Below are 15711 nucleotides of genomic sequence, written 5' to 3'. Positions count from 1 at the left end.
AAAAAATTCACAGCCTCTAAACTGTGAGGAGTCAATAGAACTGAAGATTTAAATAATGAGTGATCTTTTTAATGCCTATTAAGTATCCAATATTTACTAAAATTATTTCCAATCCTTGTTGTGATCTTTCTAATTGGTTGTACAGTTTCATTTTCAGAGAAAGAAGCTGTGATCTTAAAACAAGTTCAGGAAACTTTCTCAAGGTCAATTAGTAAGTCTCAGATAAAATTCAAAACTAGGACTTTCTAATGCCTATATACATTTTTTCTACTAGATAAACTAAACAGAGTTCACCACAATAACAACTTCAACCAAAAAAGACAATGGACAATGGTTGAACTGATTGTAAATGATTCCAATACTTTGTCAAGAAAATGTTATTCTTTTTCTTCAACACAATCAAAATGAAATTATTTCAACTGACAACTTGGTTTCTTCTAGGGCAGTGGTTCTCAAATTTTAGTATGCACTGGAATCATCTGGAGGCCTTGTTAAACTCCAGGTTGGTGAGCCTCATTCTGAAGGTATCTTTTTTCTAATTCAGAAGGTCTGAGAATTTGCATTTCTAACAAAGAACTATTCTGAGATAGTCTTATTTTATTGGCTTACAGGAACCTACTAGGCTCCTGTATTTTGTTAACTTTTAAATAACAAGTAAGGCATTCTGCATACACATTAAGGCTGTATCTTTATTTCATTAGTGAAGCCAAAGGTAATCTGCCAACACTTTAGTTATACCACTTAACATCACAGTCATAGTTCATTAAAAACCAGATGCATTATGAAAATGAGTATTTTTCAAATAAGAGAAAAAGTAAAACTTTTCCATCTAGTATAATTAGCTTTTTAAAAATCTTTAATCTCTATAGAGTTCTTGCCTTGCAAGCACAAGGCTCTGAGTTCAATTCCCAGCATCAAAAAAAAAATCTTTTAATATCAATTTCTTTATCAAACCCATCAGGGTAGTGTATCTTCACTGTATTTTAAGTGATCTTCTACAGGGATGATTGTGTACAGCCATATATCATGTATCCATTACAATCTCTCTTAGCATATAATGTTTAAATTTCAAGGTTAGTATGCAAAACCTTGCATATCTTGGGTACTTTCTCTGTAGTAGAAAGAATACTAGTAGATGAATCAGACACTGATTCTAACAATGACTAGTGACCTTAAGCAAGTCACCTAAATTCTAATCTCACTTTTCTCATCTTTAAAACAGGTAATTTGATAATCACCCTGGTCAGCTGCAGCTCTGATATGTTGTGCTACAGACTGAATGTCATGCTTGGAAAGTTAACTGCTGTATTCAAATCTCAGTAGTTCCAAGACCAAGAAGGTGTAAACTTTGAACAAGCACTTCATACTTCACTGTACATCAGGTTTTTTAATCAATAAAATGTATCACATGGCTGATGAGGTACTACATGTAAAGTTACTGCGTGTGGAAAAGACTTAAAAACTGAGGCTGCTCTCATTATGGCCGCTTACGATTCACTGAGAATTCAATAAAGAATAACCCACACATGAATCAGCCAAAAACAATAGCCACACTCATCTTCTAAGGAAAACTTTTCAGAAGCAGTTCTTTGTCCAACTTTTGTGTCTTGTGACCCTCTAACCACAACTACAGATGACAGGATGAGGAATTGGCCTCTGTACCATCTTTAGAACCAGATATGAGGATGACCGGCAGGCCCCAAAAGTAGTAACTCTAGATTGGATGATGCCTAACCAATTCAATTAGATCCTTTTTCTTGAGGAGAAGGAATATGAGACATTAAAAACAGATAATTACTATCAGTAGAAGCCGACACCACCAGTCATGGTAGAGAGACCAAAAGAAGCTAAGTCATAAAAAGGTGATTAGAAAAGGAGCAGAGAGCAGCAAGTACAGCATGTGAAGGGAACAGCGATTAGTAGAGTTGCCAGTAAGTCACCAGAGCAAAGACAGAGACCATATACACAGTTACTGTTCTGCCATTCCGACTGGTGAGAAATGGCAGTGTGAAAGCAGTTTTCACAAAGTCCTGCAGTTCTTCAGACAGCAGCATGGAGAAGAAAGGAGGAAATGTGAAAGGGGCAAAGGAGGAAAAGCAAGGTGGCAGAGATCAATCTCCACTTGAATCAGTGCACCTCAACTTTTCTGCTTTAAAAATACTGACTTCACTTGAAAATGGCTTCCACCGCTTGGCATGGAGGAGGTCAAGTAGGAAGAAAGTTGGGACTGAGCAAACACCCTGTAAACTTCCAGAGTCACTTTTGTTACACTCAGAGATGGACTGTATTGGACTTTTTTTCCCTCCTCAAAAGTCTTTATAATAGGGGTTGGGGGTTGTGGCTCAGAGGCAGAGTGCTTGCCTTGAACATGAGAGGCACTGGGTTCAATTCTCAGCACCACATAAAAAAGTAAATAAACAGGATAACGCCATACTGTCCATCTACTACTACAAAATTTTAAAAAAATCTTTATAATACACTTGGATCTCTTAAGGTATGTCTTTAAGCCTTAAAATCAGAACAGATAGAACCAATACTCTTTATCATTTTGTATTCCATTAAAACTCCATATACAGGGCCGGGGTAGAGTACTTGCCTAGCATGTATGATGTTCTGGGTCCGATCCCCAACACCACATGAGAATAAATAAATAAATAAATAAGGTATGTGTCCACCTACAACTAAAAATATTTTTTAAAAAACTATGTACAGTGTTTGCTGCCATCCTATATTTAAATAAAAACTGTGAGAGATTTTAATAAGTATAAACATTTACTGATCACTAGTATACATACTGATCCCCAACATACTTATGATTAACAACTGCTATAGATTACTGCTTAATTTAACTCTAGTTTCACCTTCTTTTTATTCCCCCTCCAATTTTAAAAATAATAGAATACAAATATAACTCTAATCTCTGTCCTTTTATTTCCATGACACTTCTACAGTTCAAAATTTATGCCACCCTGACAAAGCATATCTGCAAAACAACAACAAAAAACCCTCCTTGTATCAAAGCTTCATCTCCTGCCATCTTTTCTTAGGATTATCCTAACAAATATCCCTTTATCTCATAAATTCAACTGCTTCATCAGAATACCACATCTCTATATTTCAAGTCTTCATCACTTTAAAATATACACAAGCAAAACAAACAACAAAAAACATTGTTTTAACCAAGTCACCCTCAGGCTACTATCAGCTGCCTTTCCCACTTCCTTTCAGTCCACTTCACCATTTCCCCCTCCTTCACCCTGGATCAAGCTGCCAGCATTTCTCACTTATAAACTGCAATAGACTTCTTACTAGTCTCCCTCCCATCCTTGAACCCTTTCCTAGTTTATTCTCCATAAAGAGCTCAAATGAGCTTTTCAAGATATAAGTCTATCCATGTCATACTTATGGATTTAATTAACATATTTTAGGCCTTTAAAAAATTTTAAATAATAGAGAATGGACAATGAACAATTGGTGAAATCACTTACGGGGTGGAGACTGCAAAGATGGGTAAAGTCACATCCTTTGCATAAATGACAACTAAGGAATGTAGACAAACTTTAGATTGGAATAGGACATTCAATTGACATTCTTTCATCACACATACTTTACTGCTGCAGTCTGGCTGGGCACAAATCACGAGCCACTCGAGCAGGAACAAACTTTATTTCTGAACTCTACCAGCACACTCCACACACGCTCCTGGGAACTCTCCCGAACGCCACCCACTCGGCTCCTCCAGGAACACCCCAACTGGAAAATCCCTCCTCCAGCACTTCCCCAACCAATGCGAACTCTCCAGGAATCCCCATGAGAACTCCAAAGTAGCAAGAGAACTCCAAAGTAGCAGGCCTAGGCAGACAGTAAAGGTCTAATATACAATTGAATCAATCCAGCATCATCTTAATGGCTCACCTCTCAACCAATACTACTGGCAAAATGCCAGGGGCCATTCCGACTCGTGCAAAAGTCATCTACTGTTATTATAATTGATAAAGAAAAAATTTAAGATGTCCTAAATTTAATTATTTAATCACAAAGGCTGGAGGGTGGAGAGAAAGAACAGAAAGTCAATCAGCTAACAGTAATAGGCCAAAGCAAAAAATAAATAAATCTATTCCACATTCCTGAATGTAACTTAAATTCAATGTACATTCAAACCCCAGGCTGCTGGACCACCAAGCATCATCAAATCCTGCTTAATAAACCCCAACCAATTCAGCAGCAACAAATACTTCTTATGGACCATCCTCCTATCCTAAAACTCTCCCTGCTTCTCATTATCCTTCCCTCTTATCTATTGTCAATAGAGGCTCAATATAAATAATTTATGCTTCCCTTCTCCAATTTTTCATTATAAAAATCTTCCTGGCTTATGGGTTCAGTGGATATACTTCCAATTATATCTAGCCTTGTTCTTTGCTACTGGTAGCTTCAGGATCTTGTCCTAGGACCAGTACTACTCAATCTCAAGAATTTTGCTTTAACATAATATATTTTATTCATCTAGACCTATCCTGAACAATATGGTGGTCAGTAGCTCTTAAAACATAACTAGTGCAATTAAGATGTGCTGAAAGTATAAAAAACACCAGATTTTCTATTTCAAAGATTTAGTACTTATTAAAATGATACCATGTAATAGTTCTAGTCCAAGTCTGTCATTCCTGAGTAAACTGAAATATTATCCTGTGTCTGAATTTCTCTATCCATAAATGCCTTCTGCCTTGGATGCTACACTTTGGGGAATTGAGGCTACAAAGTGAGTAATGCCTCTTTGTCCTTCAAGACAGCTTAGACAGCACCTTCTCAGGAAGTTTTTCTCCTACAATATGAAAAATGTGCTACTTTTTTCTTGACCAAAAAGGCATTTATCATGCATTATGTTTCCCAACTAAATGGTGGACTTATTTACATAAGGGACTTCTCACTTTGTATCCATAGGGACTTTCATAGAGTTTGACTTTGGGAGCTCCACATATATTTGCTAAATAAATATCCTATTCTGTTCCTCTGCAATGGTAACAAACTCTTGAAGACAACTGAGCTCAGTCCTTTTTACTCTCTAGTACAGTCATAATCATTACACAAAATTTTAAATAATTATGAAGACGTAAATTGACAAACTATCCATTTTAAGTATAATGATTTATAAAAATTGAGAATATGCTTTGCTTGCCATTGCCAGAATATGACATTAAGTCCATTCAAATCTCATTAATTATATAATCAAAACAACAGAAATTTAATGGTTTGCTGGCAAATGTTAAGACACCACTGAAGTAAAGGGTCCTGCTATTCCAAATTTCACTTCCTATGTTGTGGCACCAAGTCTGAGCTACACGAACTACATATAGAAAGGATAACATGTCTAAAGCCAGGCACAGTGGTATATACTTGTAGTCCTAGATACTCTGGAGGCTGAGGCAGGAGGATCACTTGATCCCAGGAGTTAGAGGCCAGCCTGGGCAGCACAGCAAGCAAGAGGGAGGAGGGAGGAAGGAGGAGAGAGGAGGGAGGAGGGAGGAGGAGGAGGAAGAGGAGGAAACAAGTCTAAAGATAAAATGGTGGCAAAACCCCAAACACATGACTTCTTACAGAAACCAGTAAGTGGGCAAAGAACTGGAGATTTAGATATTTTTGAAATGTCTTATATCTGTAGTAAATTCTTAAGGAATATTTTTTTAAATAAATTAACTTTAAATAAACAACCAGTACTTCTTACCACATAAAGAAATTAACTCAAAATCAATCAAAATCCTAAGGTATGTGTCACAATCATAAAACACTTAGAAGAAAATATAAACGTAAATCTTTACTACACTGGGTTAGGTGATAGTTTCTTAGATATGGCACTAAAAGTACAAGCAACAAAAGAAAAAGGAGACCACTGGATTTCATCAGAATTAAAAGTTTTCATGCTGTAAATCATACCATCAAAAAATTAAAAGTACAATTCACAGAACTAGAGAAAATGTTTGTAAATTATGTGTCTAAGTGACTTCCATCTAGAATAAAGAACTGTTAACAGTTCTAAAAAGGCAACACAACTTTAAAATGGGCAAAGGGTTTGAACAGACATTTCTTTAAGAAAATAGACAAATGGCCAGTAAGCACATAAAAAGATCATTAGCCATCAGGGAAGTATAAATCAAAACTGTAATGAAATATCACTTTAGACCTAAATAGGATGGCTTTAATAGAAAAGATAGTGTTGGCAAGAATATGAAAAAAAAATAGAATTCTCACACTCTGCTGGTGGTCATGTAAAATGGGGAAACCATTTGGAAAATAATTTGGCAGTTACCATATGACCTACCAATTCCACTCCTAGATATATATCAGAGAATAAAGGCATGCATCCACACAATATCTTGTACAAAAATATTCACAGCAGCATTATTAATAGTTTCAAAAGTGAAAACACAGGTGTATATTGCTTAGTGAGTAGACAAATAAAATGCAGTATATTCATACAATGAAATTTTATTTAGCAATAAAAAGAAATGAAGTCCTGACTCGTGCCACAAAATTGATGAACCCTGAGCAGATTATGTTAAGTGAAAGAAGTCAGCCTAAAAGAGTATATATTGTATGATTTCACTGACACGAAATGTCCAGAAAGCATACCAGTGGTCACCTAGGCATAGAGGGGTTGGGGGGAAATGTGGCATGACTGCTAAAGGGCATGAGGATTCTTTGCAGGGTAAAGAAAGTATTCTCAAATTTATGGTAGTGTTGATGGCACTACTGTAAATGTATTTAAAACCACTGAAGTGTATCCTCTAGATGGATTAATTGTATGGCTTATGATTATATCTCAGGCAATCAGATGTAATATTTCTTGGAAGAACTGCTGCCAAACAGCAATAAATCCTTAGGTCTCCCAAATCTAAATACCAGCTCACTCCTGCCTTCATTAACCAAATAGGTATGCTTCTTAGGGAGGAAGTAAGGAGAGATGGGAGTAGAGGATGAGCAATCAGGGACTGCACTGACACCACACAGTAGAGGCTTTCCCCTAGCATTCTGTTACACAGAATCACCAAAATATGTTCTGAAATTTGAGCAAGTGGTTAGCTAATAGAGTTAGATGTCCCAATAACAATGCATTGAAGTCTACAGATGTACAAAGAAAAAGGCTGGTCATGTAGAACAGGAAAATACTGGGTCATGTGTGTGTCCAACTGACACATGAACTAAATCACCTTTAAGGTCAGTATGCTTTGACAGGCAAAGGGACACTGAATTGAGATCCTAAAGGTGGGAGAACAGCAGAGCCCTCCCACATAAACTATTGACAGATTTCTGTACAATAAAGCTTGTTTTATCATACAGAAACCCCATTTATCTTGCCTTTTAAGACATTTAAGTAGTGGAATACTACACACACACACACACACACACACACTCCGCCAAGTCCTCTAGGCCTAAGTGACCATCAGTCTGGATGTTTCATATCAATGGAATCATGAAATTTGTAGTGAAAGACTGGCCTTGTTCATTCAGCATAAGGTATTAAAGGTATCATTAAAAATGTCAAGCAAAGACATGAACAATTTTTAAAAGATCTCAATAGTTCAATTGTACTATAGGCAATCTACTTTTAAATATAGTTTTTCCACCAGAAAGTAAGTTCAGGTGGAAATATTCATAGAATGTTTTCTTATAAACTAATATTAAACGGTGACCAATTTTCAAGGTCAATATTTAGAATCATAGTACCACCGAATCCAAGCATTCTCTACAACAATGAATCCATGGGAGTGATGGCAGGCTGGGGAGGCGGGGATGTGAACCATTCATTGTAAACCCAGGGATTTATCTTCTGCTAGCCCTCTGTCTTAAAAAAAAATAATCACAGCTTCAAAAACTATTAATTCAATTCAAATATAAAAGGAACCCTAAATGATCTTTTCAAAGATCTCAAGTTACCATGTGCAGAAGTCTCCCACATTTCACTGAAACCTATATTATAAGGTGATTTGTCAAAAAAATAAAATAAATTAGTTATCCTCAGTTCAAGTTGCGATACATAATAGCTTCTAAAAATCCCTGAGCTTTGTAAGGCAGCCAGTAATTTGTATGGCTTGTTTTTGTTACTATTTCTGTTAATACCAAAAAGTTTCAAAGTTAATAAAAATTAGAGTCTGCCTTAGAAAATGCAGGCAATTTAAGGATGAAATAAAAATAAATAATCATATGTTACAGCCAGAAAATCTTGCACTATTATTTATTTTCTTTCTCTGTTATTTTAAGAGAATTTGTCCCCTAACCCCGCAACATTTCTTATAGTTCTTTGGAATCAAGACAAATAACAAATACTAGAAACAGCATAGATACCAAATGAAGTAATTTACCTAAGGTCACCTAAGCAGCCTGGTTCCAGAGCTCACCTTCTTACCTACTTACTCTCTATGTAAATCTCATTTACACCTTCCCCTAATTCCCTATAACACTAGGCTAAGAACACATAAATATTTGCCTGCAGAACATTTTCTTATATACACTCAGCTCTAAGTGGTTGTTAGCCTATCTTGGGATTCAAATCTAAATATTGCCATTAAAACTCAAACAAAAAGCATCTATTACACTTCTTTTATGCTTAGGGAATATGTGGCATGTTTATAATACACTACTTATAAGCAATTCACTAAAATGTATGACTCAGATACCAAAAGTTAGGCATATATAAAACCACAGGTCTGATCAAATTAGTCTAAAAGAAATATCAATATATTTACCAAACAAGTATCAAGAGCTCTAGGGAAAAATGTCAAACAATGATAAAATTATACCTAGCATATTATCCCTTGGTCATATTCCTGATGCTTTTATCTCAACACCTACCACTTTGATTTGTCACCACTTTCCTCATATTCCAAATTACTATGTGAAGATTTTAATCATCATTAGAGGATTCTCACAGGTAAAATGATTGAAAAGTATACAACTCCATCACTAATTATTTCTCTTGGAGAAAAGTGGGAACTTTCAGTACTTCCTATGTATATAATGTTCCCACAATATACATTGTTTTCACTGTTTGACAAGCAAAAACCTTAATAGCCAGGCATAGTGGGACTGGAGGTGCAGCTCAGCATCAGAACATGAAGCCCTGGGTTCAATCCCCAGTACTGGGGGGTTGGGGGGAGGGTCAGGGGCTGACTTGCTGAATATTCTTAGTCATTTTTGCTTTCAAATATCTGAATTGTGTTTTCTTCTACTATCAGTCAAGTTAAAATTATCAGTATCAAACTATCACAGATCCTTTATTTCCAGTTTTATCTCTCCAATAGTCGATGCTTAATCTCACTAATACTCAAAATATACTAACACTTTGTAATATCCACTTGTTCTTCGATGAGTTTGAGTCCCAGTGTTTTTGCTGATATATAAAAATATATTCTGTAATTCACCTGTATTTTGTAAAATAAACAGAAGTGTTTCTTTTTAAGAAAGTGTTTAAAGAAAAGGTTAAGTATCAAGTTAATGTTGATAAGTTATATATAATTACATTCTTATAGTAAGTGTAACACCTATTACATTGGTTTTTTTAAGTATTAATGTATATAAGGATTTAAAAGTGGTTGCAACATAAATGCTGGCAATGTCAGAAGTCAGATAAGTAATATATACTCTGGAAATACCCAAATACCTGTTGAGTAATAAAAATTTCTTACAACTCAATTTTTAAAAAGCTAAACAGCCCACTCTAAAAATATGCAAAATATCTCAATAGATATTTTACTAAAGACATGAAAAGATCCTCAATATCACTAGCCATCAAGGGAATGAAAATCAATATAACAAGATTCCACTCCACACTGACCAGGATGGTTAGAATCAAAACCAAACAACAACAAGATGTTGGCAAGGATGCAGAGAAATTTGCAACCTCACAGACTGCTAATGGGAATATACAATGGTGTAGTCACTTTGGAAAAGGGTCTGACTGTTCCTCAATTAATTAACCAGAGAATTACCATATGAACCATCAATTACATGCTAAGTATATGACTAAGAGCCTCTGAAACAGATGCGTGAATATTATACCAGCATTATTCATAACAGCCCCTCTCATAATGAGAATAACCCAAGTTTCCAGCAACTGATGAGCTTCCTCCCTCCACCCCTGCTAGAGACACGTTAAGTACAAGTTTCACCACTGAGCTATACCCTCAGCCCAACATTACTAATTCTTAACAGGACCCACAGGAAGCAAGCTGAAAATGCTACCTGCCTGCAAAGAGGGGTCATTTATCACAGGGAAAATAAAGGACCTCTCAGATAACAAAGTCAAAAGCAGAAAAAAAACAACACATGAGAGAACCATTTCCAGGTGACAGAACTGGGTCATAACCAAGGAACCTCACTGCCCCCCAAATAGGGGACACTAACAGTATGTGCCTGGCTAGATTTCAGAACTTCTCTGGATCAGCATTTGCTACATGCCTTCTACTCCTCTTCTATTTTAAGGGGAGGGTCTATGGAGATTATCCTGTACCTGTATCACCATGCTAGAGGGGGTGTGTCTTTTCAGTTCACAGATCTCTATCAGATTGGGCACAGCACTCCCTTCCAGAAGTGGAGTCTAATCTTACCCTTCCTTTTTAAATCTGAGATGACCTTGTGCTTTTTTTTTCACTAACAAAATGTAGCAGAAGTGACATATGGCTCAAGAAGTCTTATAGTTTCAGCTCTTGTCTTCTTGGAACACTACTACTATTATCTAAAAAGCCCAGGCTATTCCCAGTAAAGAGGCCACATGAAAGAAAATCAATCTGCCCCCACTGATGCCTCCAGATAATGAGTAGGCACTTGAGTGAGTACATCTTAAACTATCCAGTGAAGCAATCAGATGACTGAGCCACATGACTGACTCTAGGCAAAAGCATTTAAAACACAACAATTAAACACACACACATACAAAAAAAAAAAAAAACCTTCCAGCTAAGTCTAGCTTAAATAACAAAATCACAAACCAATGAATTGCTTTAAAACCACATTTGAAACTGTTGAATACCAACAGATAACTGAGATAGTGGTAAATAAAATAATTGTGCATCTTAAAATGGGCAGCATCTTAATTCTAGGGCTCCCAATCTTCTGACTCAAAATTTTAAATTGGTAGAAAAAGAGCAACATCAGCTTCATGTAAATGTCACTATAAATGTAGTAAAATAAAATGGATGACATCCTTGATGTTATAAAACGAAAACAAGTGGAGGCATAGTCTTGTGTCCCCCAAAATTCATATGTTGAAAGCTAAACACCAAGGTGATGATGTTAGAAGGTGGAGCTTTTGGTGAGTGATTAAGCCTTCCCAGAATGGCATTAATGCTCTTAAAAAGAAGGCCTAGAGAGCTACCTTCCCCTTCTGCTATGTGAGGACACACAGAAGGAACCATTTATGAAAATCAGGTTCATATCTACTGGCCACTGGATCTTAAACTTGCAGCCTCCAGAAGTGAGAGCAATAAGTTTCTGCTATTTATATTTTTTTTTAAGAGAGAGAGAGAGAGAGAGAATTTTTTTTTCTTATGTAACTCTCCCTTTATTCCATATTCCTTGAAATCTGTAAAGATTATTTATGTGCCCATAATAAAAAATTTTCAGCTGTTATGATAATAAGATACAATCACATATCAACCATCATTTCATACTGTCTCCAATTTAAAAAATGAGTGTTAAGATTATGCTAAATTTAGAAGTTTATGAGAGAATTTTTTTAATATTTATTTTTCAGTTTTCGGTCGACACAACATCTTTGTTTGTATGTGGTGCTAAGGATCGAACTCGGGCTGCACGCATGCCAGGCGAGCGCGCTACCGCTTGAGCCACATCCCCAGCCCCCTGCTATTTATAAATTGCCCAGTATAAGGTATTTTTATTGTAGCAGCCTGAACAGATAAGACAAATGATTAAAGCAACCTTGAATTATGGGTCAGTTTTTAATGGCAAAGTTTAAAATTGTTCAACTAAATTCTTAAGATGTCACTAAAATTACTATAAGCTAAAACATAACATAAATGAGAATGGTAAATTTCAGGCCATTTTTAAAAGACATTCTTATGGGATATGTTCTAAGACACTACAGATATAAACTTTGAGCAGGGGCAGTTGTATACAAAATAGAAAAGGATCATTCGGAAAATGTATACAACTGTCTTCTTTAGACCTAAATTATCTATTTCTTAAAGCATTNATATATATATATATATATATATATATATATATATATATATATATATATATATATATATTTTTATATATATATATATACACACATACATACACACACACACAAACCCATGATAATATTTAATTTATAAATTAGGCATAGTAAAAAATTAACAATAACTAAAAAATAGAACAATCATAATATACTATAAAAAAGCTTATTTAATATTTATGAATTGTTTGCTTCTGAAATTTTTTCATTTAATATTTTCTAAAAGTGGTTGACCATGGGTAACTAAAATAGGATGAGGGGGACTACTCTATTTAAAAAGCAGAATTACTTCTTAAGGCCAAAACAAAATGGACATTGTGCTCATATTTAATATCAAATTCTTCTACTGGGGGGCTCCAAATAAAAAACAAGAATTTTGAAGTCAGAAATACAATGGAATACACATTGTGCCACCAACAATGGACTGGTAATCAGGACTCCAAGAGTGTTGACACCAATTCTATACTACCTACCCATGGGTGAACAAACTGTACTCATTCTGGCCCTTAGTCATACATTTTTATCCTGACTTGCAGAAACCAGTATAACTAATCTCTGTTGGTTATTGAACTCTCCCTTTACAGGCTTGTTTGTCTCCATATTAGACTAATATCCATTAAGGATAGAGATATTTCTTCAAAACTTGTTGAATGAACGAGCAACTGAACAAAAGAATAAGGAACATGCAGCAATTGTTAATACAAACTTATTATATAGAAAACATTTTTTTCTTTCAAGCTTTAAAACTACACTTAACAACTCCAGAATGGATTTTCAAACTTCCATACAATTATCTATTTATTTCAGAATACTATAGTTTTTCAATTACTTCAAGTTTCTTTATGAATAAAAACATTCAAACTTCATAAAGCCATTTACTATGACTAGCACCCCTGGAATAAAGCAGGTGATCCAAAAAAATAAATAGAATGAATTGAATCTAGGAAGTAACAGGCAATAAAATCAAATAAACCACTGTAGTCATATCACCTAAAAGGATTCTACTCAGAAATCATTTTATGACATGACTCAAATGAAGATGTTTGCACAAGTGTTCCTAATATAATGGTAAAGCAAAAGTAATGTTAAGGAATAACAAAATGATTATCAAAACTGATTTAATCAAGTTAGAATAGATAGCAAATGTGAAATATCAAACAAGATTTGAAAAGAAGGATGATCATAAGGTAACACACATATGAATCTAGGAACTATTTAGCTTTAAGTAGAGAATATAAAAAATGTTATTTCAAAAATCACTTTTATGGCCTGTGCGGTGGTGCATGCCTGTAATCCCAGTGGCTCAGGAGGCTAAGGCAGAAGGATCACGAGTTCAAAGCCAGCCTCTGCAACTTAGCGAGGCCTTAAGAAACTCAGCTACAGCTTGTTTCTAGATAAAATATAAAAAAGGTTAGGGATGTGGTGAAGCACCCCTGGATTCAATCCCCGGTACCAAAACCAAAAAAAAAAAAAAAATCAATTTTACATAGAAGCAGAAGAAAAAAAGTATGTACTACAGATATAAACTTTGAGCAGGGGCAGTTGTATACAAAATAGAAAAGGATCATTCGGAAAATGTATACAACTGTCTTCTTTAGACCTAAATTATCTATTTCTTAAAGCATTTCATGTACTTGAAAAATCATTGTTCCCATATTCAAAGAAAGCAAAGTTTATAATTTTATATCACACTGAATGTATACTTAAAACTACTTTTGGGTTTAGAATTACTACAGTAACAATATGGATGTCAGAAGAGGCAAGTGTCATGGCAACATTAGATGTCACAAAAGAGCAGTCGGAGCTAAGACGACAATATCTTGCCTAAAAAGAGAAGTTAATATGAAATGAGCCATGAAATCTATGACTAAATAAAAAATAAACAGCACCAATGAGATATCTGACTTAGGAAAAGCTAACCGGTTCTTAATATTATACCTTCAAAATATTTTAAAATAACACCCATTTGGCAAATTATGAAATGTCTCTTTAGGAGGTCTATGATTTCAGAATAACTTTTTTTTTCCCCACAGCATAGAAGGAAGTCTAACTATAACAAAACTTCTGGAGGGAAAAGTTCTCCTCAAAAATGCAACCAAATCATCTTTTACAAAAGCTAAAAGTTACAGGCCAGTTGTACTAAATTTTCTCAAATGACATTAGAGGCAAGAGAATAGTGACTGAGCACTTCGTATTTCTATAAAGTAAGTCAAATTGTTAACTATAACTAGGATCATTTCATTAAAATAACCCTTTACGAAATTATCAGGCCACCATCAAAACAGGCATTTTTTTTCCCCTCTTCCTGAGTTCTCCATAAGAAATAAAACCTGGAATAAGAAAGAGATATAAACCAGAAGTGCCACTTGTGTGACCACACATTAAAGTTACTATTTTGTGACTACAAATTAAAGCTACTAAAGCACATGGTCAGGGGAGATGAATAAACAACCAACAGTTGGAAACATATTACACTTTCTAAGCTTTACCCTCATTAAGAAATCCAGAGCACTTTTCTAGAGATAGTTGCATTTAAGCCCAGATAATGAATATTTTAGCTGCCTTTCTTTGCCGGTTTTTGTGCCAAGCCCTTTTGAAGCTGGGGATGATTACGTCGAATCCAAGAAGGAAAGCAGCTCTTGCGGGAAATGGTATCTTCAAACAGCCCAGAACACCAGTGACGCACTAGGAGCTTGGAAAATATCCCGTCCTTTACCTTGCTAGGAGCAGCTAGGTAGGAAGATGTCGACCACGTGCACTATTGTTTTCCAGATATGTTTATTTATTTTTAACTTCTGCTTTGATATCAGTTCCCTTAACCTCAATCTAATGGGGGGAGGCGGCATGGCAGCGCCGCTTGTGGTACCTGGGCGCAACAAGAGTTTAAATAATAAACACATATAAATATATTTTTTAATCGCAGCATACTCAGTACCCTCATCTCTTGTCCAGACTTCTGCCATCACCCCACGCTGGTCTTCTTCAACACTGCCGCTTCCTTGGGTCCCCATGACAACCCCACCCCAGGGCGGGCCCCCTCGGCAACCTCCTGGCCCCTGCCTGGGCCTGCCAGACACACTTGCCCAGCAAGTGACTGCTCCACCTGCCCTCAGCCGCCACCCTCCCAGCTCCCAAGAATAGGATAAGGACCCTTCCCGGCGCGCGGGCCCAATCCCCGGGGAGGGCAAGACCCTCTTCGGCAGGTGACGTGGGGCGGGGCAGCCGACGCAGAGCTGGGGACGTTCCAACCCAAACCTCAAAGAGCGTAGTGGGGGGCCAGGTACGACCCCCAAATGGGGTGCGGCCGCCCCGATCCCCTCTCTGGCCGAGGGACAGGCATAGGGGGCGCGAAGGAACTCGTTTGTTGTCACAAACAACGACGCGTCGTGGCGGTGAGAGATGCTGGGGCCGAAGCTCACCTTGAAGGGGTTGTTGAGATCCGGATCCGCAAACGGGTTACTGTCAAAATCCGACAT

At 36.3% G+C, this 15711-nt stretch overlaps 1 protein-coding gene across 2 annotated transcripts in view; it reads right to left on the bottom strand.

The window, feature by feature from the left end:
• Scamp1 (secretory carrier membrane protein 1) overlaps positions 1 to 15711 on the bottom strand; it is a 100360-nt gene extending 84649 nt beyond the window's left edge. For both annotated transcript variants that reach the window (XM_015497829.2, XM_048800182.1), the window contains exon 1: positions 15655 to 15711. In XM_015497829.2, coding sequence (XP_015353315.1) covers positions 15655 to 15711 — 57 coding nt within the window. The remainder of the gene's footprint in view (positions 1 to 15654) is intronic.

This window comes from Marmota marmota, unplaced genomic scaffold, assembly GCF_001458135.2.
Source record: "Marmota marmota marmota unplaced genomic scaffold, marMar, whole genome shotgun sequence".
In the NCBI taxonomy this organism is placed as follows: Eukaryota; Metazoa; Chordata; class Mammalia; order Rodentia; family Sciuridae; genus Marmota; species Marmota marmota.
This window is presented reverse-complemented; position numbering and strand designations above follow the sequence as displayed.